Source organism: Lolium perenne, chromosome 6 (assembly GCF_019359855.2).
Source record: "Lolium perenne isolate Kyuss_39 chromosome 6, Kyuss_2.0, whole genome shotgun sequence".
Lineage (NCBI taxonomy): Eukaryota > Viridiplantae > Streptophyta > Magnoliopsida > Poales > Poaceae > Lolium > Lolium perenne.
Genome location: NC_067249.2, coordinates 149,268,339 through 149,296,300, shown reverse-complemented (window position 1 = coordinate 149,296,300; position 27,962 = coordinate 149,268,339). Strand labels below are relative to the sequence as shown.

General features: G+C 46.6%; 3 protein-coding genes and 1 long non-coding RNA gene across 7 annotated transcripts; 2 read left to right on the top strand and 2 right to left on the bottom strand.

The window, feature by feature from the left end:
- Nucleotides 1-14,361: 14,361 nt before the first annotated feature.
- Nucleotides 14,362-16,353, top strand: LOC127310309 (uncharacterized; the record flags this gene model as incomplete). Its single annotated transcript, XM_051340993.2, has 4 exons — nt 14,362-14,589; nt 14,715-14,821; nt 14,926-15,782; nt 15,877-16,353. Coding segments are annotated over exons 2-4 (1,341 nt in total), but the record flags the coding sequence as incomplete, so codon positions are not given.
- A 15-nt stretch (nt 16,354-16,368) lies between these two features.
- Nucleotides 16,369-19,350, bottom strand: LOC127307227 (uncharacterized; the record flags this gene model as incomplete). Its single annotated transcript, XM_071822306.1, has 4 exons — nt 19,123-19,350; nt 18,891-18,997; nt 17,930-18,786; nt 16,369-17,835 (listed from the first exon to the last, which is right to left on the bottom strand). Coding segments are annotated over exons 2-4 (2,331 nt in total), but the record flags the coding sequence as incomplete, so codon positions are not given.
- A 780-nt stretch (nt 19,351-20,130) lies between these two features.
- On the top strand, nt 20,131-23,055 carry LOC127307228 (uncharacterized). Its single transcript, XR_011747316.1, has 3 exons — nt 20,131-20,644; nt 21,886-21,967; nt 22,617-23,055. It is a non-coding gene; the product is annotated as an uncharacterized lncRNA (long non-coding RNA).
- On the bottom strand, nt 21,447-24,127 carry LOC127307229 (ubiquitin-like-specific protease ESD4). 4 transcript variants are annotated; one of them, XM_051337958.1, is made up of 6 exons: nt 23,827-24,127; nt 22,418-22,445; nt 22,222-22,344; nt 22,009-22,145; nt 21,848-21,924; nt 21,447-21,769 (listed from the first exon to the last, which is right to left on the bottom strand). In XM_051337958.1, exons 2-6 carry the CDS (start codon nt 22,418-22,420, stop codon nt 21,750-21,752), a joined length of 360 nt encoding a protein of 119 aa, XP_051193918.1. In that variant the 5' UTR covers nt 22,421-22,445; nt 23,827-24,127; the 3' UTR covers nt 21,447-21,749. The 4 variants fall into 4 exon arrangements, with proteins under 4 accessions (XP_051193918.1, XP_051193919.1, XP_071678847.1 ...); XM_051337959.1 differs by lacking the exon at nt 22,418-22,445 and having other exon boundaries at nt 23,827-24,126; XM_071822746.1 differs by lacking the exon at nt 23,827-24,127 and having other exon boundaries at nt 22,418-22,621.
- Nucleotides 24,128-27,962: the final 3,835 nt, after the last annotated feature.

The window sequence follows — 27,962 nt, the reverse complement described above, 5'->3', positions numbered from 1 at the left end:
CAAGTCCATTGGGTTAGTTGAAGTTAAGCCTTCCACCACCTATACTGGAGCCGATGTCTATATTGTTGCTCACCAAGCCAAGCAAGTTTATTATTTGCCGTACCCATGCCAGAAAGCGGCCCTCAACGGCTGGGAAGTCGTGTTCAGTGTATCGCCACATGGTAACCTACCGATTCCCTCCGAGGACGATTACAACAACATTGACCCTGTAACATACGAGGGAATTTTCTATCAAGAGGAAGAGGACTTCGGGCACTTTGAGTTAGAATGTGTTCTTGAAGAGGACCTCGGGAACGATGCGAAACTTCGTGGTGAGTCAGTGGTGGATCTAAAGGACATAGATATGCTCGAGAAGTTACAAGTGGAAGATGATAGCGATGATGAGCCTCCACCCATCTATCAAAATCCAACTTACTACTCAAAAGATAGTGATAGTGATAGTGGCAAGGAGAAACAAAATGAGATTGACGATGAGATTGATGACGGCTGGTGAGGGTCTTTTATGTGTTTATATTTCAACATGCTTCTTATTTGTTTAGTATCTTTATGCTTAGTATTTATATTTTTTTCAACATGCTTCTTTATTGTTTAGTATCTTTATGCTTAGTATTTATATATTCTTGAACATGCTTCTTAATTGTTTAGTGTCTTTATGCTTACTATTTATATATATTTCAACATGCTTCTTAATTGTTTTCTCTTTCTCAATGCAGGTGATTGAACAATATGAGCGGCGGCAAGGAGGACTCGTCGAGCTTGCTTAAGAAGATGCAACAACGCAAGAACAATGTTAGAAGGAGTGAGAGGGAACCGCGTCGCAATCCGCGTTACGAGGACTTTGCGGTAGGAGGAGGAGGACGAGGACGAGGACGGGGACGAGGTGGTGGAGGTGGAGGTGGCTTGGGAGGAGGTGGAGGTGGAGGTGGAGGTGGAGGTGGCTGGGGAGGACCGGACTTTGAGCCACCACCCTCGGCTTCAGGCGACGTTGCTTCCGGGTTCTTTTTGGAGGGGACGTCTAGAGAGGAGGCGGAGAAGGAGTCTAGAGCCGAGGAGGACTCTAGCCGCGGGTTTGAGACTCCGGAGGAGGATGGGCGGCCGAAGGCACTGAAGATTCGTGGGGAAGCGAGAGTCCCCGACGAGAGGAAGGAGCCTAAGACCCATGAGGCGAAGACCCTTATTATTCCTACTGGCCCTGAGTAAGTGTACTAATTTGGCAATTTCGATTTTCATGTACTAATGTTTGATTTTCATGTGCTAATGTTTGATTTTCATGTGCAGCAATTGGATATTTCCTCCGGGGGTCAAGGGGCGCCTGCCTAGCAGCATGATTGGAGCTTTGCTTAGGAAGTTCTGGCCGGGCAAGTACTATCCCCTCGGCACTGTCCCAGCTGGCGAGAAGAAGCTAGCCACTACTTGGACGGACTACGAGAGTGCCCCTGGCGTAGGCTTCCCGACGGCTGCTGAGGCCGTGATGAGAAAGTTTTGGGTAAGACATATTTTCTCGAGCTTCGTTCATATTTGATGACCCCAATGTTCTAACTCATGAATCTCACAATTGTTTTTTGCATGATTGAAGTGTTTTTATCGTGTGGCGCCCGAGGTTGAGGAGACGGCCGCGAACAGGACTTTGCGGGCGACTTGTGAGAGGTTGACACCGCAGGTGTGGTACAACCAAAGGATCACGTCCGCGGGTCACTTCTGGGCGGAGAGAGGCGAGAGGGTCCATAAGCCGGACATTGTCGGTAAGAATGCTAAGGCCGAGTACGAGATGACGGTGGAGGACTACATGTCGGTGAGTAAAATGTCAATGAGATTCTACATTGCTACTAAGTTGCGATTGCATTAGATTGAGTTGAGTATTGCATTTTCAGGTTATCCCCGATTGGGCCGAGCCGCATGCCGAGGCATGGGAGGAGATGGTTAGGACGAGGTGGCTCAAGATGGACGAGGACTTTGCAGCCGTGGCGAGGCGGAACGCGGAGAACCGAGGCGACGGTGGCACACACTGTGGGGGAAACCTCGATTCTGAGCGCTACAAGGGGAAGACGGTATGTATACATTTTATTTTCCTTCAGGTTCAAAGTTGGTACTCACAACATTTCCTTTCGCGATGCAGAGGGCCGCGTTAGGACCCGAGGAGGAGATGTCTGACCTCGAGATATACAACAAGATGCGGCTTAAGAAGCCCGATCTCTCGCAGCCTCAGCCCTCGCTCCCTGAGTACTTCGGCACCTACGCCGAGGACGTCGAGAACTACTGCGAGATGGTGAGGCATCGTCACCCGGAGGTGGATGACCCCATGAGCGCGGAGGTCGACGAGGAGTCGTTGGTCCTGTCGTCCGGAGGGTTGCCGCATGGCCGTCTCGCCATGATGAACAAGGCCGTCAAGCATACCCTCACCACGACCTTCACGCGTCTCAAGGCGGGACTCACCAAGGACAGCCCCCCTCTCCCGCCTCGTCGCCGGGCTCGGCAACCCGCATACGACGTAAGTTTCCCTCATTTCCATCCTCTTTCCGACTTTCGTTCATACATTGCTAAGTGCTAACGAGACATGAATTTGTGAAATTGTAGCCTGACTTCGAGGCGGCCTACGTGGCCGCTCATCAAGAATATCAGGTGGCCTTCAACCAGCACCAGCAGCAGTTCATGGAGTACATGGCATATATACATGTAAGTTCCAACCTTTGTTTTCGCAAATGATGACAAGTCCCACTTTCCCCTAGTTTGATGCTTCATTTCTGCAAAGACTGACATGTAAACTATCTTGCAGGCGTCGTTTGTGGGCAATCAAACTGGACAGACAGCGGATTTAGGGCCGATGCCTCCCTTTCCGGAGCCGGCGCCAAACATGCCATCGAAGGAGAATTTCGCTGCGGAGTACTATGGGAGAACAACGGTAAGTTCTTCGCCAAACCGAATACTACGGCTTTCCTTTGCCTCGCAAATTGCTAACATCTCGGGAACATGTGTGTAGGGAACGGGATGTTCCGGAAACCAGGGTGGTGGGAGGGACATGACACCGGTTCATCATGGTGGTCCTTCTCCCGGTGCTACACCCGGTACTTCTCCCGGTACTTCTCCCGGTCCTTCTCCCGGTGGTTCTTCCGCAGCTTCTACCAGAAGGAATCGGCCCGGGCCGGTGTTTAGCGGCGACGAGCTCCTCTAGTAGTCCCATAGTAGCTACTTATGTATCCGCACTATGACACTTGTACCTATGTTATGAGACTACGACTATGTATCCGCAACTATGTTATGAGACTTGAACTTCGTGTTATGTCTATTTGCACTTACTCTATTTCGTGTGAATTAATTTGTGATTTAATGTGCTGCTAATCCTGGGAAACAACCAAACCAGCAAAAAAAAGAAAAAATGGTCATCTCTACGCCGACGGGTTCCCCCTTGGGGTAGCGTCGACATGAACCATATGGCACCCTCTACGCCGACGGCTACCCCCTCGGGGTAGCGTCGAGTGAAACAGGGGCGCGACGCGTGGCAGTCTACGCCGACGGCCACCCGCTCGGCGTAGGATGCGCCACGGCCCGCCAGGACGCGCCGCGTGGCAGTGTACGCCGACGGCCGCGCCCCTCGGCGTAGCGTGCAGCGCAGCTCGCCAGGACGCGCCGCGTGGCGGTGTACGCCGACGACCGCGCCCCTCGGCGTAGCGTGCAGCGCAGCTCGCCAGGATGCGACGCGTGGTGCTGTACGCCGACGGCTGCCCCCTCGGCGTAGCCGTAACGGCCGTCAGCACGACGGCGCCCGTTAGCGTGCTACGCCGAGCGCTAGTACGCCGACGGGTGGCCTGGCCCTCGGCCCTCTCTTTCTACGCCGACGGTCGCTGATACGCCGAGGGCCACGTGGCTTCTGCCGAGGCCAACCTTGCCCGAGGAGCTACGCCGAGGGTCCCCGTCGGCGTACCCTACGCCGAGGGCTAGGCTGTGGTACGCCGAGGGCCGGAGGCCGTCGGCATAGGTAGAGATTCCTGTAGTGTATATAGACGATGCCCACCCTAGAGGAGCAAACCAACACCACAGAGCTACAGATGGAAGAACCCAACACGTCCCTTTCCCTCAGCCTTGCTACGGGTGGGCAACAGGAGCAGGCCTCCAGCTCTCCACCCAAACGGGATACGAACTCACAGCGACCACCACAGTTAAGACAGGTAATTCTTTTCCTTTGTTTCTTCCAATTAGAAAAAAATACGATACACATGGCCAAGCACCCAGGGCATATCTTTCTTCCATTAGCACTTTCTGTTCTTCAACTTCTTCTTATTCAATATTTTAATTAGGGAAGACGCTTCCAACCCAACTCGGATCAGACGCAGTACATCATTAAAGAGCTCCGGGAGGCGGCCAATCATACAAACAATGTGATGAAGTTCATTCTGTCATCGATGGGGTGGCCTGGCAACGGCCGTTCAAGGGGCCTTCCGCCGTCTCAACCTAATGTTGCAATTCAAGGTAACCGATCGCATTATCTAGTTCTTAGTGAGCTTTGTAGCCTTAATCTGAACTTACTGTCGTTTCGGTAAATGTTTTTGAAGGTACGCCAATCCTTGTTGGAGAAGTTGTCCAAAACCAGCCGTCCCATTACGTTTCTCCTATCGTCAATGGACAAAGCTATGAGACTGGAGGCGCACCATTCTACGTCGAAGAGGTGATAAAGTTCGTCAACCGTAGCCCTCATGACAATTGTTGCGCGCACATGATGCCGCTTGATAGTAATGACAAGCCAACGGGTAAGAGGAGGCACGATGTTTTTTGTCGACTGTGGAGATCACGGCGATCGGATAAAGCAGAAGTTATAAATACAACCGAGTGGATCTTGAACAAGGCTTCACCTCTAGATTTAAATGCGTAAGTTTTTGTTCCATAAAATCACTTAATTACCTGCATGTACGTTATATTTTGTACTACCTCTGTCCAAAAATAAGTGTCCTACTTTTATCTAGAGGTCTAGATAACAATATTTGGTTATGGAGGGAAATAGTTATGGTTTTATACTCTGTTTCTGCGCTCGGAAAATAATTTGTTCTTCATATGAAATGGCAGTATATGGGTAAAGATTCAGGGCCCGCCTGAGTTAGAGTTTACTGGCAACGATCTGTACACGTTGTTGATCAGGAACACAGTATATACTACGAAGACGTGTAGTGCACTTGTGAGGGTGCTAAGGGAGACGGATGGAGATTTTTTTAAAGAGGCAGATGGATGTAAGGCAAGGCATTTGGTCGATCCCCGCTGGGCAGTACGATCTCATCCCTGCATTATTTAATTTGTTTTGCTAAACTAGTTAAAAACCTGTATTTCTACAATTAACAGTTACCACTGTATTTACTCTTTCAGGAGAAAGTACTGGCCAAAACTTGCACGAAAGACGAGAGTCTTCTTTTTTTTGTATCACCGGCGCCAAAATACGAAGTTGTCAACTGTTCCGTTGTAAGTACTTTTCCTTATCTTCTGCAGTAACAATACTGAAAACTTCCATCTCATGCATTTTTCCACCGCATAAGCAGGCCCTAGTGCCTGTACCAATCGGCGAAACATGGTCATGCTATGCAATCGACTTCGCCGAAACCACTCTTTACATAATGGATCCGGAGGTTACCTCTCCGCGTCAAGTTGAGTTGATGGCAAAACACTACCAGTACTCCAGCCGTTTAGTTGCCGAGGCCGTGTACTGCATGCGCGCATTGGCTGACAACCAATCTATCGGAAGGGGTACATGGCAGAAGAAGCTGCTACCGGCGGACGATGCATGCAAGAAGTAAGTGGAACTATCCCAATATAATCGGATTCTAAAACTGACTACGATTCCGCATTATCTGTATGCTCACGTGTGGTTACATTCACAAATTTTCGCAGGTGGAATTCTGGAGTGTATGCTATGAACTCCATGAGATGGTTCACCGAGAAGTCCGTTTGCCTACCAAAAGGGAGGGAGGTACAAATAGATTGTAGTTGCACCCTTTTTAATTTTTCATGCTAAAGTTTACACTTTGCATTTTCATATTGCATTTGCAGCAGCTGTTGGTCGGAAACATGAGAAGGGAATTCGTGTATATGCTGATGTACTCGGCTGCGAATGAACAACGTCCTCCACCAGGTGCTAGAAGCTGGACGGACACGGCCGGGAAAAGATTGAAAGCCGTGATGGAGTGATACGTACGGACCCTGACCTCCTACTTCCAACATGTCAGCCATGCATGCCCGGGAATTGTGGCTTCCAACTTTAGTTCGCACTTATCTGGAAAAACAAAAGAATATTTTCTTTGCAATAATCTACCTGTATAATTACAGTCCTTCTAGTTAGTACTAGTTATGTAGCAATAGCCTTGAAGCGCAGTATTTTGCCACCTAAAACGTGTACTACGTATAATCCAATAAAGCTACACTTACGGGCTGTTGTTACGGGAACAGCCTTACGGGATTACGTGGGTGTGCCTTAGTGGTGCGAATATTATGCCTTGCGTGCTGTTCGGGCCGTAATCCTTCTGCCCTCGCTCCACGTCTGCCCGTAGATGTGATCCCGTAGAAAACAGCCCGTAGATGTAGTGTTACTCCGTATAATCATGGTTGCAGTAAAAGATTTCCGCTACTGTAACCTCCCATTCAATTATTTCTATATAATGTCTCGTCGGTTTGCCAACTCTCCGCGTCCACGCCATCGACCCCAGCAGCTCCGTTCATTTTTTTTTCTTCCCCACATATTTGTATGGTAGCATTTTATACATGTTTCATGGTGTGCTCTTCACTCCCTTCCTCCACAACTCTCTCTTCCCCTCGTTCGGCAGAGGTCACGCTCGGACAAACGATTTTATATAGCCGACGGGAGGAGGGCCGCCGCCGCCGTCGCCCATCCCACGCGCGTCTGCTCCGCCAAGCATCGAGGGGGTGGGGATCCGGCCGCCGATCTGCACGCGGCGACGAGGAAGGGCCCCCGCCGCCGCCACGCCCCAAGGGACTTTGCCCCCGGCGGCGCTACCGGCGGCAGCGGCGGCGGAGGGCGGGGTGCAAGAGGGTTAGGGTTGGGGCCGGAGGGTTAGGGGCGGAGGGGCCGTAGCGTCACAAAACACTTTCTGATCTTCAACAAACTTAGAAATGTTCTTACCCAAATTTTAAGATATAACTTTGTAAGATGAAACTTAATTTGCATGAAATTGGCCGAGACCCCTACAAATTATAGGGGTTGCCGGTGTAGGGAACCCCTATGTATCAAGGAAGGAACCACCGGTGCGACCAATAACGTTGTGCGGGTGATTTTGCCAACTGTATATGTAACGCGGCGTTGGAGATGATGTGAATTCATTTCTTTATCTTTGTACTAGTGTATTCGGGGTGTGTGGTAATCACATAAATTAGCATTGTATATGCCGTTTGGCTAATTATTTGGGCCACCATTATTCGAATTTTAATAAACCGGGTTACCAGTGCTCCCCACTTTATGTACTTCCTCGGTTTCATGAAAGTAGTATCTATATTTACTGTCTACATAAATTCGAAGATGACAAATCTCACACATGTTCAATGGGGCCTAGAGAGTTCTAATGTAGCATCATAATAGTTGCCGTCAGCGTCAATGGTGTATTCATTGAAAATTAAATTTCCTCCTCGCTCTCGAACTAGGGTTTCGCCTCACTTTATAAATAAAGCAACAACACCATACAACTTTTCGAAGCGAGATAATAGCGCTGGACCACAGCAAAAATATGCCTGTCATAAAAAAGGAAAAGATACAGAGGAGGCCAACGACATACCGGCAAAACAATGCCGTCCCTGAACATTTAAGAGCATCTCCACCTGCGGCCCGATAGCGGCCCAGATAGCGTTTTGGGGGCCAAGAGAAAAAAAAAGGCTCACACAAGTGCGCCACAAACGGCACCGACGGTTGTTTGAGCCCAATAGAAGCGCCGGCAACCCTGTGCCGCCACTTGGCCAAGGACGCGCCAGCGCCTCGCGGAAAGACGGTTTTCAATGCGCGGAAACCCAAACGGCGAGGGCGGCGACTGGCCACGCGGCGTCCACCTACCTTACCCACGCGCCTTCACAGGCGAATGACCATAGTCCGTGCCGCCCAAAGTCCTCGTCGCCCGCCCTAGCCGACGTCGCAGACTGTCCAATCACGACACGTACAACTTTCCATCCATTGCGCCGCCGCAACATGGCCGGCCCGAGCGCCGTCACGCCGATAGCGATCGACAAGCACGTCCCGCTCTGGCCCAGACGAGCTTCCCCCGCGTCCTCCAATCCAAGCCAGAAGACGAGAGAGCCTCGCCCTCGCATGCAGCCACCGGGCTGTGCTCAGCCGCGGCCTCTGGCATTGGCGAGGAAGAGGGTAGGAGAGGAGGCAACGACGACAGTACGATCTAGGGTTTTCCACCGGTCGACACGTGTCAGCCACATGGGAGGGACGAAGCGTTTTGTCGTGTGCAAATGAGAAAACTTGCAAATTGGTCCGCCGCTTGAGGCGTCGAGCACACACTTGTTCACACTTTATGCCTTTCCATATAAATTTTCTTAAAACATGCTATGCCTTTCCATATGGATATATTCGAAATGTACAAATATTTATGTACTTGCTACAAAAGCTTTACACTCATGTAAATTTTTTCTGGTTTTTATTCTTTACTAGACGGTGTACACACTTTATTACCTTCACTGTCACTGACATGGTCAACAGCTCTTGCCAACCGCTTTGAAAATCTCCGTACCAGGCGCCCGCGATGGCCAAGGGCCAAAGCAAATTTAGTGGGTAATCCTATCGCAAGTAGGAGTACTAGATGGGAAAGCCCTGGCACGCCCATCTCCCTGTTGATGGAGCATGAATAAAATAGTATACCGCTGTCCGCTGAGATGACCAGGAACACAAATAAAGCGAGAAGCATGCCACGTATGCTTCAATGCCTTCTCCGCCCGCTCTAGACAAACACAAATGGACACACGGACTGACAGTTGCAGGCTTTGAGTGGCAGCATGTAGTATGATTTTGGCTGATATATTGCACAGTCTCAAAGTACAAGTAAAGGAGTTGGGTGTCAGGTTGCCCCGCCTGGCCCAAGAATATGGCGGGGATCTTCCGTTCCGGGATCCAACTTTATGGCTCACGGTGGAGACAAAGTGCCTTTTTTAACATAACGGCGGCGCCCTTGTAAGCGTTGACAGGCATGTTTGCTCACGGCCAGAGTCAGAGTCGGTACTCCTCCACTGCATAAAATCCTATCCATAGGGACCTAGACCTGCACATGCATTTAATGCAATGCTACTGTAGCCACCTCACGTCCGATTACACCGAGGGATGCCACACAGTGTGCCCGATATAAATACTCTCACGTCTCAACCCACCCAGCTCTCCTAGACTCCTACTCCAGTCCACAGCTTCACTGGACTGTGACGGAGGAAGAACACCGTCTTCGTCCTCGTTGCTTCTCTCGCCCGCCATGAACGGAGGACAGGTAAAGCTCAGCATTCATTGCAGCGTACTTGCCCTCCCTCAATTAATGTTTCCTGCCATTCCATTCTCGTTTATGTGCTATAGATTACAGTCATGCTCCCTGCTCTTCCTAGTTTCTTTCTTCTATATATGGCATACATCCTTGTCTTTCTTTCGTCTTGATAAATTTTTGTACCCAAAGTTCCCGGCCTCTTCTCTATGTGCCATTGATTACGGTCATAATGCTTGCTCTTCCTAGTTTCTTTTCTTCTATATATAGGATACAGGCTTATCTTTCTTTCCTTTTTCTTTCCAGTTGATAATTTTTTTTACCATGATTTCCCTGCCTCCTTCTCCATGTGTCATAGTTTACGTTTATGCAACTTGCTCTTTCTACTTTCTTTTCTTCTATACATGGGATACATCTTTATCTTTCTTTCCTTTTGATAATTTTTTGTACCAAAATTTCCCTGCCTCCTTCTCATTATGAATCGTGTATGCAGATTTCTTCATGGGCATGCGGAGACCCGCCTTTCCCTCTTGATATGAATGATGCACCTTCCATATTCGACACCGATGGTACCTACAATACTTGTTTCCCAGGACCCCCGCAATTTGATCGTAGCGCCGAGAAGGAAATGCTAGGCGATTTAGGCATTGCAGACCAAGAGGTAAAATTAATGTCTGATTTGCTACCTTGTTCATCCAGTGTTTTTTTCCTTTTCTGAATGCATTCGAACAATAAATTGCCTTTCATGTGACTAAGTTTGTTTATTATGCAGGTTCTAAACGTCGCGCCGCTCGCGGCCGTACTAGGTCCCGACCATGCGTGGAGCAAAGATGGCGGCCTAGAGGACATTTTACGTCATGCAACCGCCATGACACATGCGGACCCACCTGTCGGTAATTCCGCTTGCACGCCGCCCCTACCAAAGAAGGCTCTATTCCAGGAACCTTGCTCAAGCTACACCACCCCTGAGTACAGGAAGTGTTTCCACAAGGTACGTAAGGGGCAGTATGGAAATATTTAATTTGAGACAATATATTTTGTTGTACCACACCTAAAGTTTACGGCATGCAAAACCAGTTTTTAGGGATGGCACTTCAGCTATATCAATTAATTAACTCCTAGAGTAATTTACATTTTTATAATTGCCCAAAACTTCATAAATTAAGATCTACCATTTGAGCTGGCGTACGAAAATCTAGAATTTCACGCTATGCATTTTAGAGCTGTAACATAACCATTAGCTTTGCAGCCACACAAGAATTTTATTATTGGAGTCTAGCTTACAAGCTGCATGCCTGCAAAGTATTAATCCTACAAAAAAGACGGCAATAGCTGTTATTATTCTATATTTGGAAGGATTATATAATACTTTCCAGCTTACAAACTGCATGCATGGAAATTAAGTATCAGAATTTTTTGGTTGCTACACAAATGGTAACCAATTAGTACTGCATGTTTCCCTCCATGCATGTTATTTCCCGGACGCTTCCGCACCCATATCGTTACTAGCTAGGGGACCCGCAGAATATGTTGTGCACCCCACAATTCTGGCACACTTACTTTATTTACCCAACGCCACGCGCGCGCGCTGTGCCTGAGTGATTAAATACCAGACGAGTGACAAAACAGCAGCCTCCAGCCACATTTTCCTTCCAAGGAAGAGCATAACACTCACTAACCAAAACCATGAGCGAGCACAGATCTACAATTCCTTTTTATCAACTAGGCTCGCCAGCAAGTAGCTCGGTTGATTCACAACAAGTAAGCCAATCTTGCCATGAAGGTAACACAGTCTCATCGTCGCAGGGTGAGCCGTCCAGCCGACGCCAAGACCTGAACAGACCGCAGCAAGATTCCAGCCATGGAGCCAGAAGATCTCATCAGGTATGAGCTCGTGAGAACTGCAATTTCTTGAACTATATTACTTAGCTTTTTCCAATTTATTGGTTAGCGATTTGCGCTGACTTTTCTTCTTTTTCTTGCTATCTCAGGGTACTAGAAACCAAACGGACGGCTTTGCTTCAAATGCGCATGAGTTTGAGATTGCTTCTTCTGCGATGGTAGCAACCATTGAGCAATGGAGGAGCAGGACCGTGGCAGCTGCAGATACTTCCTTCAACGCTTTGAAGACCGCCGTTCTGCAGTTTATTCGGAATGTGGCCACTGCCCAGACTCGTGTACCCGCTTCAGTTGCAGGTTCGCCTACTAATTTATTTATTTTCATATATTTTCTGTGTGCACAATTAAAGATTATTGCATCTTCATTACAGAATCGACAGAAGCCTCAACTGCGGCGTCTCAAGGAGGTACAAATGGACAGGGCAACAACTTAGCAGAATCTATACCCTCAGGGTAAGGAAAATTACTCTATTGGTTTATTGCATACTACCCACAAAGTAGATAATTGATTCATGTACTGCCTACCACAGTTCATATTTTCTTACCTTGCATTTCGTACAGAAGTAATGAGTTGAACACTAGGCAACCGTCTGGACATGTTGCCAGAGGTGCTCTGGTCACTACGGGAAAATATGGTTTTGCCGTGTTGGCAAAATACACGGCAAAGACCCTTCGGAACACGGCAAAGCGTTTGCCGTGTGGCGGAACACGGCAAAGTTCACACGGCGAAAAACAGCTCGGCAAAGAACCTTTGCCGTGTGCCTTTCTGGGTGGAACACAGCAAAGCCTTTGCCGTGTGCCTCACTGTCAAGAACACGGCAAAAATTAACTTCACGGTTGCTCCACCTAACTGACGGTGCCACGTCAGGCCACCTTTGCTGTGTGCCTTGGGAGGACTCACACGGCAATGCCCTGCACCCTTTGCCGTGTGCCCTAGGGTTTTCAGGCACAGCCCTGAGGTTTGCCGAGTGTTTTCCAACCAACACGGCAAAGGCTAGTTTCAAAATTAAAAAAAAAACTGCCTGGTCGCGTCGCCAGAGACGAGCTCAAGCCCCGTCTTTGTCATTGACGACGCCGGGTACCACCGCCGGCGACCCACGTCGTCGTTCTGGGACGCATCTCCACCGGCGAGTGTGAGCACCTGGCAACGACAGCGGCCGGCGGAGGGGCGATGGAGGAGCGGCGGAGGTCCGTGGACGGCGTAGGCGCGGCTGTGAGCATCCCCGTCGTTGGGTGCCTCCTTGTCCGAGGCGCGGGGAGGACGGAGGGCAGCCACAGCCGACGGAGGGGCTGGAACGCGGATGACGGGGAGGGGCCGGAACGCCGCGCGGGGAGGGGCTGGAACGCCGCGTGGGGAGGGGCCGGAACGCCGCGCGAGGAGGAGCCGGAGCGCCGCAGGGAGGATGGCGGGCAGCCGCAGGGAGGATGGCGGGCAGCCGCAGCCGCCGGAGCGCTCGGGGAGGCTCACTGACGCGCTCGGGGACGGGGCCTCACGGTCACGGAAGCGCTCGAGCGGGTGGAGGAGGCGAGCGGCGGTCGAGCGCGAACTGCTTGTTGCATGCGGCTGCAGAGCGGGCGGGGGCCGGCGTGAGCGCGAGGGTCGACGAGGCGAGCTCGGCCATGGAGGCCTCACGGCGACGAAGTGGAGGTAGGCGGCGGCCGGAGGCGAATCGGAGGGTCGTGGCTGGGAGCGAAGCGGAGGGCCAGGGCTGGGAGAGATGAGGCTTGTGCGGCTGGGAGAGAGATGGGAGAGGATAAGGGTTGGGGTGGTACTTTTTTTATTTTTATTTTGCTATGTCATCAGATCGATCTCGTCTGTATACATGTTTGCCGTGTTCTACCCTGGGAACACTCGGAAAAGACACCTTTGCCGTGTGTTTTGAAAGGACGCACACGGCAAAGGCCTTTTTTTTAATTTTTTTTAACTATTGCAGTTTCCTACATTTCTTTATTATTAAAGCTTGTATAGCTTGTATTATATAAATGTTGATACTTCTATTGTTTTCACTTTTATTTTTCTTTAATCTAAAGACTTCTTCGCCAGGGTTTCCGTGCGCTCTACCTATCTCGATTTCTCTAAACGACGGCGGTCTACCCCTACGAAACTTTCCAAACGACGGTTTACCAATGGGATACTATATTCGTTTGTGTTTGTTTATCTCACGGCAACATGGAAAGCAAAGTTAGATCCTAAGATCTCGCACGATTCTCTCTCGTGGACCCTACATGGGAGTTTCCCCCTTCAGTTTGGAGGGCAGCGGCTTGGAAATGGGAGAAACCGGGAAACAACCACACATAAAATGACATGTCTCCGTCCTAAAAGTATTTTTCTCAAAAACTTTGTAGCGAACGAAAGTGGACGCTTAGTTTAATCTAGCCCGTTTCCAGCGAAATTGGCAAGATACCGCGGGAGGCGGGGACTCCCAGAAAGCTAGTGTGCCGCAACTGGCATGTGAAAGGTAGTGTATGTATAGGTTGGTCTCTATCAATGTGCAAAGGTCACGCTCAGTTGTTAAAGGGACGAGATGATGTTTGAATCGTAAGTGTGCCTTTTCTCTTTTACACCATCGAATCACCCGATAGCCTCATCCGTTTTGATGATATGTTCAAATTTATTTGACCAGTGATGAAGGAGAGATACCTCCTCCAACTCCGAAGAAACCGAGGGTCAGTTCTGAAAAGACGATGACCACGGGAGCCGAGGAGCCAGTGAAGAAGCATCGGTTCCGCCAGAAGATAGGGCGACTGAGCCTAGCTCGTGCCTGTTGTCGCAGCCGATGTAGTAGTAGGACGTCAGATCCGACGACCCCGAGTCGTCAGACCTGACAAACATCGTGGAAGGAGACGCGGTTCCGCGCGATGATGACGCTGATGACAGGGGCGGAGCTACAGTGTCGGGCCGGTGTCAATTGACACCGACGACCTCGGCCCAAACCCTTATACATTTAGCCCAGTTCGGAAAAATGAACCCAGCGAAAAAAATTTTTTTGACCCCAGCCCGTGAGCACCCAGTGCAAAGTAGTACTTTGGCAGGCCCAAAACGTGAGGAGCTAGCAGCTAGCCGCCTAGCCCACCACTTCGCCGATCGCTAGCAGCAAGCAGCCGATCGCTCATCTTTCTCAGGAAACTACTCGACCCTCTGCTCCTCTGAACCGTCGCCCGTGGCCGCACGCCCGCACTTGTCCCAGCCGCCGCTCCTCTTCTCATCCGTCGAAAAAACTGAAGAATCTCCTGCAATTTTCGAACTGTAAGTGCGAGATGATCTCGGTCAGGCCTTTAAGATTTGATTCCCTCACTTCCCAATTCTCATATTATCTTAGGGTTTGTTAGATCAGATGTGTTGAATACTTGAATTTTTAAAATTACTTGAAGGTTCGGCTGGGTAATCTAGTCACAACATTCACGTGGTTTGTAATTGTATGTGCACAATCAAGATCAGCGAGAGTACTCACATCAGTGCCCATCAGTCACAATGTCAGGTAACCTGCTATTGCTAATAAATAAGATACAGAGTATGTAGTATGTACTGATCATTAAAACTTTTCCAGTTTTCCTATGTATTAATGTCTTGCTAATTTAACAGGTAGTCGAAAATTAATGGAGCGGTTTGTAAATCTGAAAAGAAAATCACCACCACCGAGTACCAATCATGCTGACCATGATGAAGGCCCGTCAAATATTACACGAGCTACTCGTCCTTGTCCTCTGCCAGTGCCTCCAACTTTAAAAGAGTTAGATGTAAATGAGATTCCATATGATCCTGCAGATAGGAAGAGAATTACGCAATATATTGGACCAAAGCTACAAGATGAGATAAGGCGGAAATATTTGATTAGAGGTCCATATAGGCCACAACCAGGATTCAAGTATCCACAAAAGATCATAGCAGGTTACTCACGCCGGTTTAGTACTAAATGGTATAATAAATATGACTGGCTAGAGTATAGTGAGAAGAAGGATGCTGCGTTTTGCTTATACTGCTACTTGTTCAGAGATTCTATTGAAGGTCAAGGGGGGAATGATGCATTTGTAGTTGATGGTTTTGATTGTTGGAACAAGTCCGGCAGACTAAAGGACCATGTGGGTAAATCTCCTAATAGCTTTCATAACACATCAGTCAAAAGATGCAATGATTTGTTGAAACATGACCAATCAGTTGTTGTTGCTCTCGACAAACAAAGTAAAGTCACCCAAGAGGAGTATATGATCCGTTTGAATAATTCCATAAGTGCTGTGAGATACTTGTTGCATCAAGGTTTAGCTTTCCGTGCCCATGATGAGTCAAAAGAGTCTAAAAACAGGGGCAATTTTCGAGAGTTGGCAGACCTTTTGGCGGAGCAAAATGAGAACACAAAGAGGATTGTGTTGATCAATGCTCCTAGGAATAACCAAATGGTAGCTCCGGAAATTCAAAGGGACATCGCTGAATGTTACGCCGAGGTAACAAATTATTTCGTTTGTCATTTTTTTCATCTCTTATTTACATCTTCCAAATGGCGTGAGTGCTTATAGGTACAAACCTTTTTTTGTGCAGATCATAGTAAAATCTATTGTTGATGAAATTGGAGGCGGTGTGTTTTGCTTGTTGGTTGATGAGTCTGCTGATGTTTCTGACAAAGAACAGATGGCTGTAGTTCTACGGTATGTTGACAAGTTTGGAGCAATCAAAGAAAGACTAATTGGTGTTGTCCATGTGAATGAGACATCTGCTGTATGTCTCAAATCCAATATTGATAATCTGTTTGGTAAGTATGGATTGAGCATGAAACAAGTTCGAGGCCAAGGTTATGATGGTGCAAGTAACATGAGAGGAGAGTTCAATGGCTTGAGGGCTTTAATCATGAGGGAGAACAACTCAGCATATTATGTCCACTGCTTCGCTCACCAACTTCAACTAGTTATTGTGGCAGTAGCTAAAAAGAATGATGATGTCAGTGACTTTTTTGACATGATATCTCTTCTGATTAATGTAGCTGGAGCTTCTTGTAAGAGGAAAGATATGAGAGGTGCTTTTCAGCCACGAACCGATGCAGTGATTCATAAAATCATCACCAATGCGATTACGAAGCACTGTCTTCACTATTTTCATGGCTGAAAAGCACCTCTCAACCGATGCAGTGGCCACGGGCAGAACTAACACTAGCTTGAGAAGTTGATATACCAATGGAAATGCCAAATGTTTGTTTGTACTAACCATCAACTTAGCAAGTTCTGAAATAGTTTTCAGATTCGCAAATCTTTCATCTGCCCGCATATTGTCAATGTAGAACGGAAGCTCATGTGCAAGATCCTTCAATTGGATGGAATTAAAATCATCAGAATAGGACTTCGCCAAATTCACCAAGGTCTCATCTTTGAAAGCATCGAAGGAATCCCTGGGACTAAATGCAGCCATTTGGGTAAGAAGAGTTGAGTTTACCTCCGTAAAACGATCATTGAACTCTCCAAGTTGCAAGTCCATAACAGGGTTCAAGCAATCATATTTGTAGTGCTCATAGTTAGTGCGGTTGGTCTTCTTCCTTGGGTTATGCCGGTCTATGTACTGTTCTTCCATGTCCAACTTCGGAATACCATACTCCTCACAAAATGAGTAAGTTTTTTCTAATAAAGAGTCCCAACCATCATCTCTGATTTGCTGAAATTTTTTCTTTATCAACTTCACCTCTAGCATAGCCTCCAAGATGTCCTTATCTCTCCTCTGTAAAGATATGGACAAAGCATTTGCATATCCTAAGATAAGCAACATCAAGTGTAGATGAAACGCGAAGTCAAAATCACTGGCATAATTTAAGAGACCACGAGCTTGACGTTTCTTTGCATCATTTGGTCCATCTTTCTCAACATATTTTAGCACGTCAATAACATCCGGGAACAAGTTATTTATGCTGAGAAGAGTTTTATAGTGAGAGCCCCAACGAGTGTCTCCGGCTCTTTGAAGCGACTGCTCTTGATTTAATCCTGTACCCGTGCTAAGTTGTCCACATCCAATCGCTTTCTTCACCCTCTCCTGTTGACTCTCCCTAATCATATCTTTCCTCTTACAAGAAGCTCCAGCTACATTAATCAGAAGAGATATCATGTCAAAAAAGTCACTGACATCATCATTCTTTTTAGCTACTGCCACAATAACTAGTTGAAGTTGGTGAGCGAAGCAGTGGACATAATATGCTGAGTTGTTCTCCCTCATGATTAAAGCCCTCAAGCCATTGAACTCTCCTCTCATGTTACTTGCACCATCATAACCTTGGCCTCGAACTTGTTTCATGCTCAATCCATACTTACCAAACAGATTATCAATATTGGATTTGAGACATACAGCAGATGTCTCATTCACATGGACAACACCAATTAGTCTTTCTTTGATTGCTCCAAACTTGTCAACATACCGTAGAACTACAGCCATCTGTTCTTTGTCAGAAACATCAGCAGACTCATCAACCAACAAGCAAAACACACCGCCTCCAATTTCATCAACAATAGATTTTACTATGATCTGCACAAAAAAAGGTTTGTACCTATAAGCACTCACGCCATTTGGAAGATGTAAATAAGAGATGAAAAAAATGACAAACGAAATAATTTGTTACCTCGGCGTAACATTCAGCGATGTCCCTTTGAATTTCCGGAGCTACCATTTGGTTATTCCTAGGAGCATTGATCAACACAATCCTCTTTGTGTTCTCATTTTGCTCCGCCAAAAGGTCTGCCAACTCTCGAAAATTGCCCCTGTTTTTAGACTCTTTTGACTCATCGTGGGCACGGAAAGCTAAACCTTGATGCAACAAGTATCTCACAGCACTTATGGAATTATTCAAACGGATCATATACTCCTCTTGGGTGACTTTACTTTGTTTGTCGAGAGCAACAACAACTGATTGGTCATGTTTCAACAAATCATTGCATCTTTTGACTGATGTGTTATGAAAGCTATTAGGAGATTTACCCACATGGTCCTTTAGTCTGCCGGACTTGTTCCAACAATCAAAACCATCAACTACAAATGCATCATTCCCCCCTTGACCTTCAATAGAATCTCTGAACAAGTAGCAGTATAAGCAAAACGCAGCATCCTTCTTCTCACTATACTCTAGCCAGTCATATTTATTATACCATTTAGTACTAAACCGGCGTGAGTAACCTGCTATGATCTTTTGTGGATACTTGAATCCTGGTTGTGGCCTATATGGACCTCTAATCAAATATTTCCGCCTTATCTCATCTTGTAGCTTTGGTCCAATATATTGCGTAATTCTCTTCCTATCTGCAGGATCATATGGAATCTCATTTACATCTAACTCTTTTAAAGTTGGAGGCACTGGCAGAGGACAAGGACGAGTAGCTCGTGTAATATTTGACGGGCCTTCATCATGGTCAGCATGATTGGTACTCGGTGGTGGTGATTTTCTTTTCAGATTTACAAACCGCTCCATTAATTTTCGACTACCTGTTAAATTAGCAAGACATTAATACATAGGAAAACTGGAAAAGTTTTAATGATCAGTACATACTACATACTCTGTATCTTATTTATTAGCAATAGCAGGTTACCTGACATTGTGACTGATGGGCACTGATGTGAGTACTCTCGCTGATCTTGATTGTGCACATACAATTACAAACCACGTGAATGTTGTGACTAGATTACCCAGCCGAACCTTCAAGTAATTTTAAAAATTCAAGTATTCAACACATCTGATCTAACAAACCCTAAGATAATATGAGAATTGGGAAGTGAGGGAATCAAATCTTAAAGGCCTGACCGAGATCATCTCGCACTTACAGTTCGAAAATTGCAGGAGATTCTTCAGTTTTTTCGACGGATGAGAAGAGGAGCGGCGGCTGGGACAAGTGCGGGCGTGCGGCCACGGGCGACGGTTCAGAGGAGCAGAGGGTCGAGTAGTTTCCTGAGAAAGATGAGCGATCGGCTGCTTGCTGCTAGCGATCGGCGAAGTGGTGGGCTAGGCGGCTAGCTGCTAGCTCCTCACGTTTTGGGCCTGCCAAAGTACTACTTTGCACTGGGTGCTCACGGGCTGGGGTCAAAAAAAATTTTTTCGCTGGGTTCATTTTTCCGAACTGGGCTAAATGTATAAGGGTTTGGGCCGAGGTCGTCGGTGTCAATTGACACCGGCCCGACACTGTAGCTCCGCCCCTGATTGTAGCTAAAAGATTTGTCTTTCCATCACTTACAGAAAAAGGTTCTTCGCGAAACGGGCGCTACGGACGAGCTTCAAAGGATTTTCGAATATATACTACACCCATATTATAGCCTTTCACATTTCCCACTTGTTATAATTCCAGTGGATCTTTCCCACTTGGTGCTTCCTTCACAACTGTCAATTCTGGCTGGATGGTCGACATATGGTTTGGACTTCAAGAAATTAGAGCTGTATGTCATGGATCCGAGCATGCCAGCATCAGGTTACGAACAGCGTATGACCGGCCACAAAACTGTTTCAAGCTTGATCATTTATGCCGCATCGGCCTGCATGCAGAGGGCAACAGGAGATACAACAGTTGGCATTGGGAGGTGGCGCAAAATCATGCTGCTACCTTCCAATTCAGTAACCAAATGGTACAGAAATTAATTTAGAGAACTTTTACAGTACCCCCAAGTAAACTGACGCCATCCAATTCTGCCTATCGGGCGGCTGACGCCTGCCCGTACTCCACCACCAGGGCTTACAGTACTAGTCAATTTTTGAGGGAAAACTGGAGGAGTACCTCGTCCGGAGGGTCAAAACATAATTTTAATACTAGTAGGTTCGTCATGGTAGGGGTATTGACATGTATCTTTGTTTGTGTGAGGGCGTTTTTGCATCTTTTGTATTCGTTTGGTCTCAACCTGTCCTGGCCCGTGGGACGAACCCTAGGCGATTTTACTGGCGGCGTCGGGGCGAACGGAGCAGCCGCCGATGGGCGGATGGTGAGGCACCGCGCGGTCGTGGCATGGGGCTGGCGTCGCCGATTCCGCACCTGCCCCAGTACGTCGGCGCCGCGCTCGATTTCGGCATCGTGCCCACCACTGCGTCGCCGGTTCGTCGATTCCGCATCCCCGCCACCCACTGCGCCGCCGCTCGCCTCGCGCCGTCGACTCCGACGTTTTCGCGGCCCCGACCCCCATTGAGCGGCGCTGCTTCTGGCCTTGTTAGCCGCCCCGCGCCGCCGCGTGGATCCCCAGACGGATGCGCTGTGGAGGAGGCGACGCGCCGCCCGGGCATGGCATCCAGGCCTCCGACGAAGCGACGCACGGCGCGGCCGTGGCGTCCAACCCTCGGGTACGTGGGCGGCGACGTGGAGCAAAGGTACGAACGGACGTGGCGCCAGCTCCCTGGACCTGGCGCCGGACGTGCTTCCCAATCCAAATCCCTCTTATTTTTCCATACAATGTATTGCTACCTATCAATTGCTTATATATGAATTGATGTCCCATCCAAATCCCAATCCAGTCTCTGTTTTGCTTTGGTGGGTGACAGTTTCAGTTTTAGAATTGATGTTCTTGTTAGGGATTTAGAATTGTTCTTATCCCAATGCCCTTACATGAGATACAATTTGTTTCCGATAAAGTAAGCTTGGAAGTTGGATTTTGTTTGTGGATTCATAGTTGAGTTCACGACTATTGGATTTGGCGTAATTAAGAAAACACAGAGAATGTACTGTTGGATGTTGGTATTAATATGGTTTTATAGGGCATGTCACTGTTCATCTGCAAATACTTCAATCTGAAAGAGCCAACCTGACATGTGTTTCATGATTAGTGTAATAGCGAATACTTTAATCTATATTTTAGGTGACAATGATACAAACAACCAACATAATTGCTTAATATGCGGTTCCAAATATTTTATCAGGGGCACAAACTTGAGTTTTGAAGTTATGAACTACCCTCACATCAACGGGAAACGACCAATAAAGCAGTTACCTCTTACTGCTTGTACTTGCATCATGTATAGTAAAGAGGAATTGCGCCATTTCTTAAATGGTCTTAACCTTTTTCGAATTGAATTCAAAAAATGTGTAGCATATGTTATGTTAGCTATACAATCCCTTGACCATGATAAATGGGCAATCTGAACATAGTGCATAGGTACGTAAAAGAGATGCAAATAAAGTCACTCTTAAACCACGTCTTCAACTTAATGTTGTAAAACAATTCAACTGGAGTGTTACATAGCTAAGCTTATTGCATAAAATTTAATCACGAACTAATTTGTATGGCCTATCAGGACAAATGTTTGTAGTACACTGGTTTGCTAGCCTTCACCACTCAAAGTCCCAGGAACATCTTCTGTCCTCTTTCTTTTTCTGCGAGACGATCGTCGAGCAGGCACTGCATCTGGTTTTTTTGACATCTTTCTTACGTCGATCTTGTTCTTCCCGCTGTAGTGCATGTCGCATGGTAGTTGCTTCCTATAAATGTCTACATCTTTCTGCATACGAATGAATGGTGCAAGTTAAAATGAAATCATGGACAAAAGTTGTAAGTGCATATACTAATTATTGCAAACCTGTGTAATTTTTTTTTGAAAGTTTTTTTCCTGTCCAGTACTGTATGAACAAGAGCACAAACAGACCACAGGAGCTTCTGCAAGAATTAGGAAAAGTTCATCAGGACTGCATATGTTCAGGTTATTAAACTAAATCACAATGTGGTGATGAATATACGTACTGATCTTTCTGCTTTGGCAGATTCTTAATAGTAGTTCTATTCCAAAGGTGCACATCGTAGTCTGGCCACTTGTGTGATTTAGAAACTTCTTTGAGAGTTTCTTCTGCCATCCTTAAATACGCAGCTATACCTTCTAGCTGAAAGTGTTTGTTCGAGTCAATTATTAATATAACAAAAAACAATTATTATCCGGATGATAGAGTGTAATCTGACCGTGTGTTGGAGTTCATCGCCTGGTTCCATAGATGGAATTGAGTTGAGAATCTGGATATCTCTTTCCTCTGGAATGATTACTGCTGCGTACCAGTGTAGTCCACGGTTCAAGGGTAAGAAAATCTGCATTGCCATAGATGTAAGATTTAGGACAAAATAATTGGTATTTGCGTACGTTTGAAATTTAGTTAGGTACCATGTTAGATTCTTCTTATGAAGTATTCCTGCATGTAGAAGCAAAGAATATAACAGAGAAATTATTAATCTACAGTCAAGACATACTAAGAACTGCTCTGGCTTCATGATCACGGCCAATCTAATACAATATTTTGCAATATCATCTCGAATTGCATTGCACTAACTTTTCTCTGGTGTGATGTGACTAATGTGTGCAGGGCTGTGGTTTATCATTCCGGGAGGATCTTCCCAACAAGTATGTTGAACAGATGGTTAACTACTGCACTACGGCTTCAAACAGTAGTCTGCATGATGCATTGGATTCATCAGTGTACCTTGTGAACGAGAAGAAAAAAAAAATTACAATTGGGAGAACAAACCTGATCATGTATGTCCACAGCTGTATGATCACAAGGAGAAGTACATAGCATATGATAAGAGACTCGAAGACGAGAAATGCAAATATAGGAAATACTGTACACTTTTTTGGTTAATGCTAATATTATAGTATGTAGCTAGAGTACTGATTTCCACCGTGTAGAGTAATCATTATCTATGGTGTAATCTTGTCTTTCAGTCTAGAGGTACATTCAGTTTCGCTACTTGCACAAACGATCACCAATAATTTTGAGATGCAACATAGTGAAGTTTGGTCAAGCGTACAGTTCATGTTTGTATGTTAAGCCATGACGTTATTCTTATATTAACAGTTTTTGGTAAGCGAAACTTGCTACTGATTGTCTCATGGGACCTGGATACAGTCAAGGCTCCTGGATTAGCCATGGGCGCCTACACCCAATTTCAGGGTATTTTCGGGGATTCCTTTCATGCATCCAACAAATATTAAGACAGAACACCAGACAAACCTAATACTTACCTAGCGAAGAAATTGCACATGTTTGGGAAGCAAACCCTAACTTGTCAAAACCCCTGCTAAGATTAAGAGGAATCTTGGATTTCCAAATCCATTTGTTGTTTGGGCCAGACAAATTTCTCTCCAAGTGCTGGTACATGGACTTTATAGTAAACACCCCTTTCTTATTCAGAGCCCAGAAGATAGTGTCTTCCTGTACCGAAATAGTGATGTTTCTAGCTTTCCCCTGAATATACTGCCATTGTTGATTAAGATCATGATCCAGCCTCCTTCTAAACGAAACTACAAAATCACCTTGAGCACAACTCATAAATGAAAACATCAGGAAACATCAACTGATTGGCTATGAATCGAATGAAAAATGTAATATAATTTCTAACATCAGTTTGGTTCAAAACTAGATATGATATATCAGAGACAATCCTATGTGTTCGTATTTTCTCAAATTTCTCACCACTTCGAACAAGCATGGTATTTGTTCAACAATTAAAATCTGGGCAAAGAATGTACTGACGACTGTACTTTTACTTCACAAAGACTGATCAAGAACTAACCAGGGCAGAACGGGGCGACGGCGCAGCGATTTAGGGTCGGCACCGGTCGTTCAGGAAGATGCGATTTCCAGCATCGGAGGCGGCGGCGCGAGGCACCCAACAACGCCTAGATGTGGCGGCGCGAGGCACCCAACAACGCCCAGATGCGGCAGCTCAGTGGGGCCGAGGGCCGCGGATTCGACCGAGACGGCGGCGCGAGGCGAAGCGGCGGCGGAGCGCCGCAGTGGGAGTCGACCATATGCTCTGCCTCTATCGTTCATCAGGAAGAGGGTTAAAGTGAAAATCATGCTAATTTCTCTTTTGGCCCTTTCAAAATAAAACAATATAAGCTAGTCCTACATCACGGACGGTCGGATACGCCTGGAACTCCACCACATCGTTTTGGAGTACTGGGTACCGTAAAAGTTGTCTTAATTTATGATCTCCTAGTTGCACACTTTCAAATTGACTTGCTTACCTTTTTTGCCAATTCTGTTTGCTTGTTGCAGTAATAGCAGTTTGACTCAAGCTATGAACCTTGCTAGATGGTTCGAGGGTGGGAAAATTTGCAATCCAATGAAGTACGAGGGGAGCTACAACAGCAGTGTAAGCATCAGCACTATCCTCATGCACAGTACAAGCATTATCCCTAATTTGTTTCTACTCAGCTAACTTGATTGCCACATCTTGCAGAACAAAGCATGCCGCGGTAAGTGCGACTACGTGTACCAATTGCTGCACCTTCACCGAAACGCCTGTGGCAAGCCACCGGGCATTCAAGACTTACTTAATGCACGCCAGTTAGCCTTAGAGAATACCTTTCACAAAGATGAACATGAAGCACATGCATCAACCAGGGGAAGCAAGCGCAAGTCCTACGACAATCAAGCAAGCTAGTGCAGCAACTCCAGCTTTATCGCTACTTCTACCTGTTATGTATCTGTTTATCTGAACTTTTACGACTTCAAGCAGTTGTTATGTAAGGTACCCTTTAATGTCTGTAGAACCACCATAGACATGTTATGTCCGTAACATGCCGGCAATAAAATCTGTGTGCTTTGTACTTCAGCTACATCTACTCATTTTGTCACTGAAGAAGTTTGGAATTAAGCGGTAATAGAGGCTGCCCTTATAAAGGGAGCCTAAACTTCTTCAAGATCAAGCTTGAAATTAGTGGAGAAACCAATGCGTGAACGCATTGGCGACATGGCCGTTGATATCACGGTTTTGTGAACCTTGATGCCAACATACTGAAGTTGATCGAGCGCAGTCCAGGGTTGAACAATTGATCCACATTGTTTGGCCGAATTAGTGCCACACAAGTTGAGACCATAACCAAAAACCCTAAAACCAAAAACCAACCATAACCCTAAATCGAGAACCCAAAAGGCTGAAACCCCTAAACCATAAATCGAGGACAATGCCAATCTGCGGACAAGCCTGAGCCCGCAAGGCATTATTATGCAGCCGCAATGGTTTATGGTTTAGGGTTTAGGGGGGGTGGGAGGGTTGGTCCATACTTTTTTGAAGATGAACCTTCAAAAAATCGATGGAATCAATTCATCTGAAGAATGTCAATATGATTGTTGGACCGATACATGCTACGAGAAATGTCGATACGGTGTGGACATGAAAGTGCACCGAAGAATGATATGACATCACCACGATATTTGAGCCATCCCTTATAGGGGGACACTTAGCTTGTTCATGAACAATCTTCAAAATAATGGTTAATCCACTGCGTGTCCACATTGGTTCTTGGTCGTTCAACTGATGCATGGCTCGAGAAATTTGACGGCCTTTCACATAATGTATGGCACCCTGTATGATGATCGTGGCCCATCATCGGTCGAAGGGCGGATCACATTGTTAGCCCGAATAACTATCACACAAATTCAGACTAGAACCGAAAAGCCCATAACCCTAAACCACAAAACCATAAACCCAGATAGAGGACCGTGCCAAACTGGGGACAAGCTAGACCCCCTCCTTGTATCATCATCCATCTTAAAAGTGATTCAAGCAAACCTTCAGACTTGGCATAGCCACCGCATTTCGAAACGAGAACATCCTAGGTATCATTCGTTGAGTCGTCCTTAAACTTACATTGTTGATTGATTCGTATGAGTGCACGCTGTTGAACAATAATGGGGCTTCACTGCAATGTCTTGCAGCTACACCTGCCTGTGCCTTCCATCTCAGCAAATCCAGTGTGCAGCCCAGCTTTTTCAGACCATCATCGCATCCGGGGTACAGCGCCTTCCTGTGATCCTCTAACATGCGATCCAAATTCTCCCTCTCTTTTTCAGTTTCGCAGCGTCTCCGTGCATCAGCAATGGTCCGACCAAGATCATCAACGGGATCATCACGTGCCTCTTCTTCACCTTCCCCTTCACCTTCCCCTTCACCTTCAGCATCCTCCATGAAAGTATCACCGAAATGAGAAAGATAGCTTTCATCATTGAAATCATCCCCTTCTTCATCTTCTTCCATTATAACCCCTCTTTCTCCATGCTTGGTCCAACAATTATAGCTTGGCATGAAACCGTGCCGAAGCAGGTGCATGTGAACATCTCTTGAGGAAGAGTAACCCTTCTGATTCTTACACTTAACACATGGACAGATAACAAAACCCTCCTGCTTGTTCGCATTAGCCACTACGAGGAAATCTTTCAAACCCGTACTGAACTCGCCGGAGAGTCGGTTACCGTACATCCATTGCCGATTCATCTGCATTATTATAATATAAAATATATAATTAACCATGCATCATGCATTTGTTAAACTAACTAGCTACAAACAATATGAATTAAACAATGAACTACACACACATGCATATTTTATCAATGACACATCAAAGGTTCAAGTTGCTAACCGCGATCGAGGAGGAAAAAATAAATGAGAAAGCTCAAGTGTGGCTCCAACACTTCATATCATGTTTGTTTCATGCTCTTGGGGCATTTCATCAAACACCTTATGTGCATAAGAGGAACCAAAAGCAAACCTAACACTCACTTGTGAAGTTTGTGAAGAGAATGGCTCCAAATGGCTAAGTGTTGGCTCCTGGATGGGTATATATAGGGGAGGGGCTTTAGTCCCGGTTGGCCTGGCCAACCGCGACTAAAGGCCTTCGGGCACCTTTAGTCGCGGTTGGCCAGCCCAACCGCGACTAAAGCCCCCCACGTGCACCAGCTGGCCACCGTGCGCCCTGGGCCCAGGCCTTTGGTCGCGGTTCGCCACACGAACCGCGACTTAAGACCCCATTAGTCGCGGCTCCTGCAGCATCGCGACATTTGGGGCTCACCCGAAGCCTGTTTTTCCACCAGTGGAAGAGGAGGACCATTTAAAGCGCGCCATCGAAAATTCGCTAGAGTCGAAGTCAAATGAAGATGCACTTTTGGAGCAAGTTCACCCATCTGATGCCTGGTTCTCACGCGGCAGCTCTGGCTTAGAGGTGCGCCGTCAAGCATCGAAAGCTGCGGCGCCAGCGCTGGCTCCGCCAACACCGGCGACCGTTAGCGCGGCCAAACGGAAGGAGGTAATAATCGTTTTATCAGATGACGAGGTCGCTTAGTCAGGCCGTTTATGAGAATCGACATCACAGTGTACTACTGCTATGTGTAAGTTAGAATTGATTATCAGCTAATCTGTGATGTTTTATATTTACGACAAGCGAGTATCTTGCTTGGGTAAGGAATTTGTTAGCTGTATATTGTAAGAATTGCTGCCTTTGCCCGTTCTTCTGCAGTACTACTAGTTATCGTCTTACACTTGCTGGAATTTATTATGTCAGATATACACCAATTTCATTCTACCTATATGCCGGTTGTAACATGCATGAATGAACAAAAATCATAGGGGAACTAATTAACGTTACAAAAATAAACTTTCGAAATTCAAAATCAAACCTGGGTTCTGCACTTCAAGAAAGTCTTCCCCTCGGTTGCTTTCTTGCTGGAGATGTACGTGACTGTCTCGTCCCCGCACGCGCACTTCAGCACTGGCTCTCCTGGTGCAGGCTCAACGAAGGAAGAACTGAAACGGCTGGATGAGCAGCCATTGTTAGAACTGGAGCTTGCCGAATATGCTGCAGCCATAGCTAACTAAGAAGGGAGCTACTGTGGTTGTATGCTAAGATTAGACACGTAGAGGAAGAG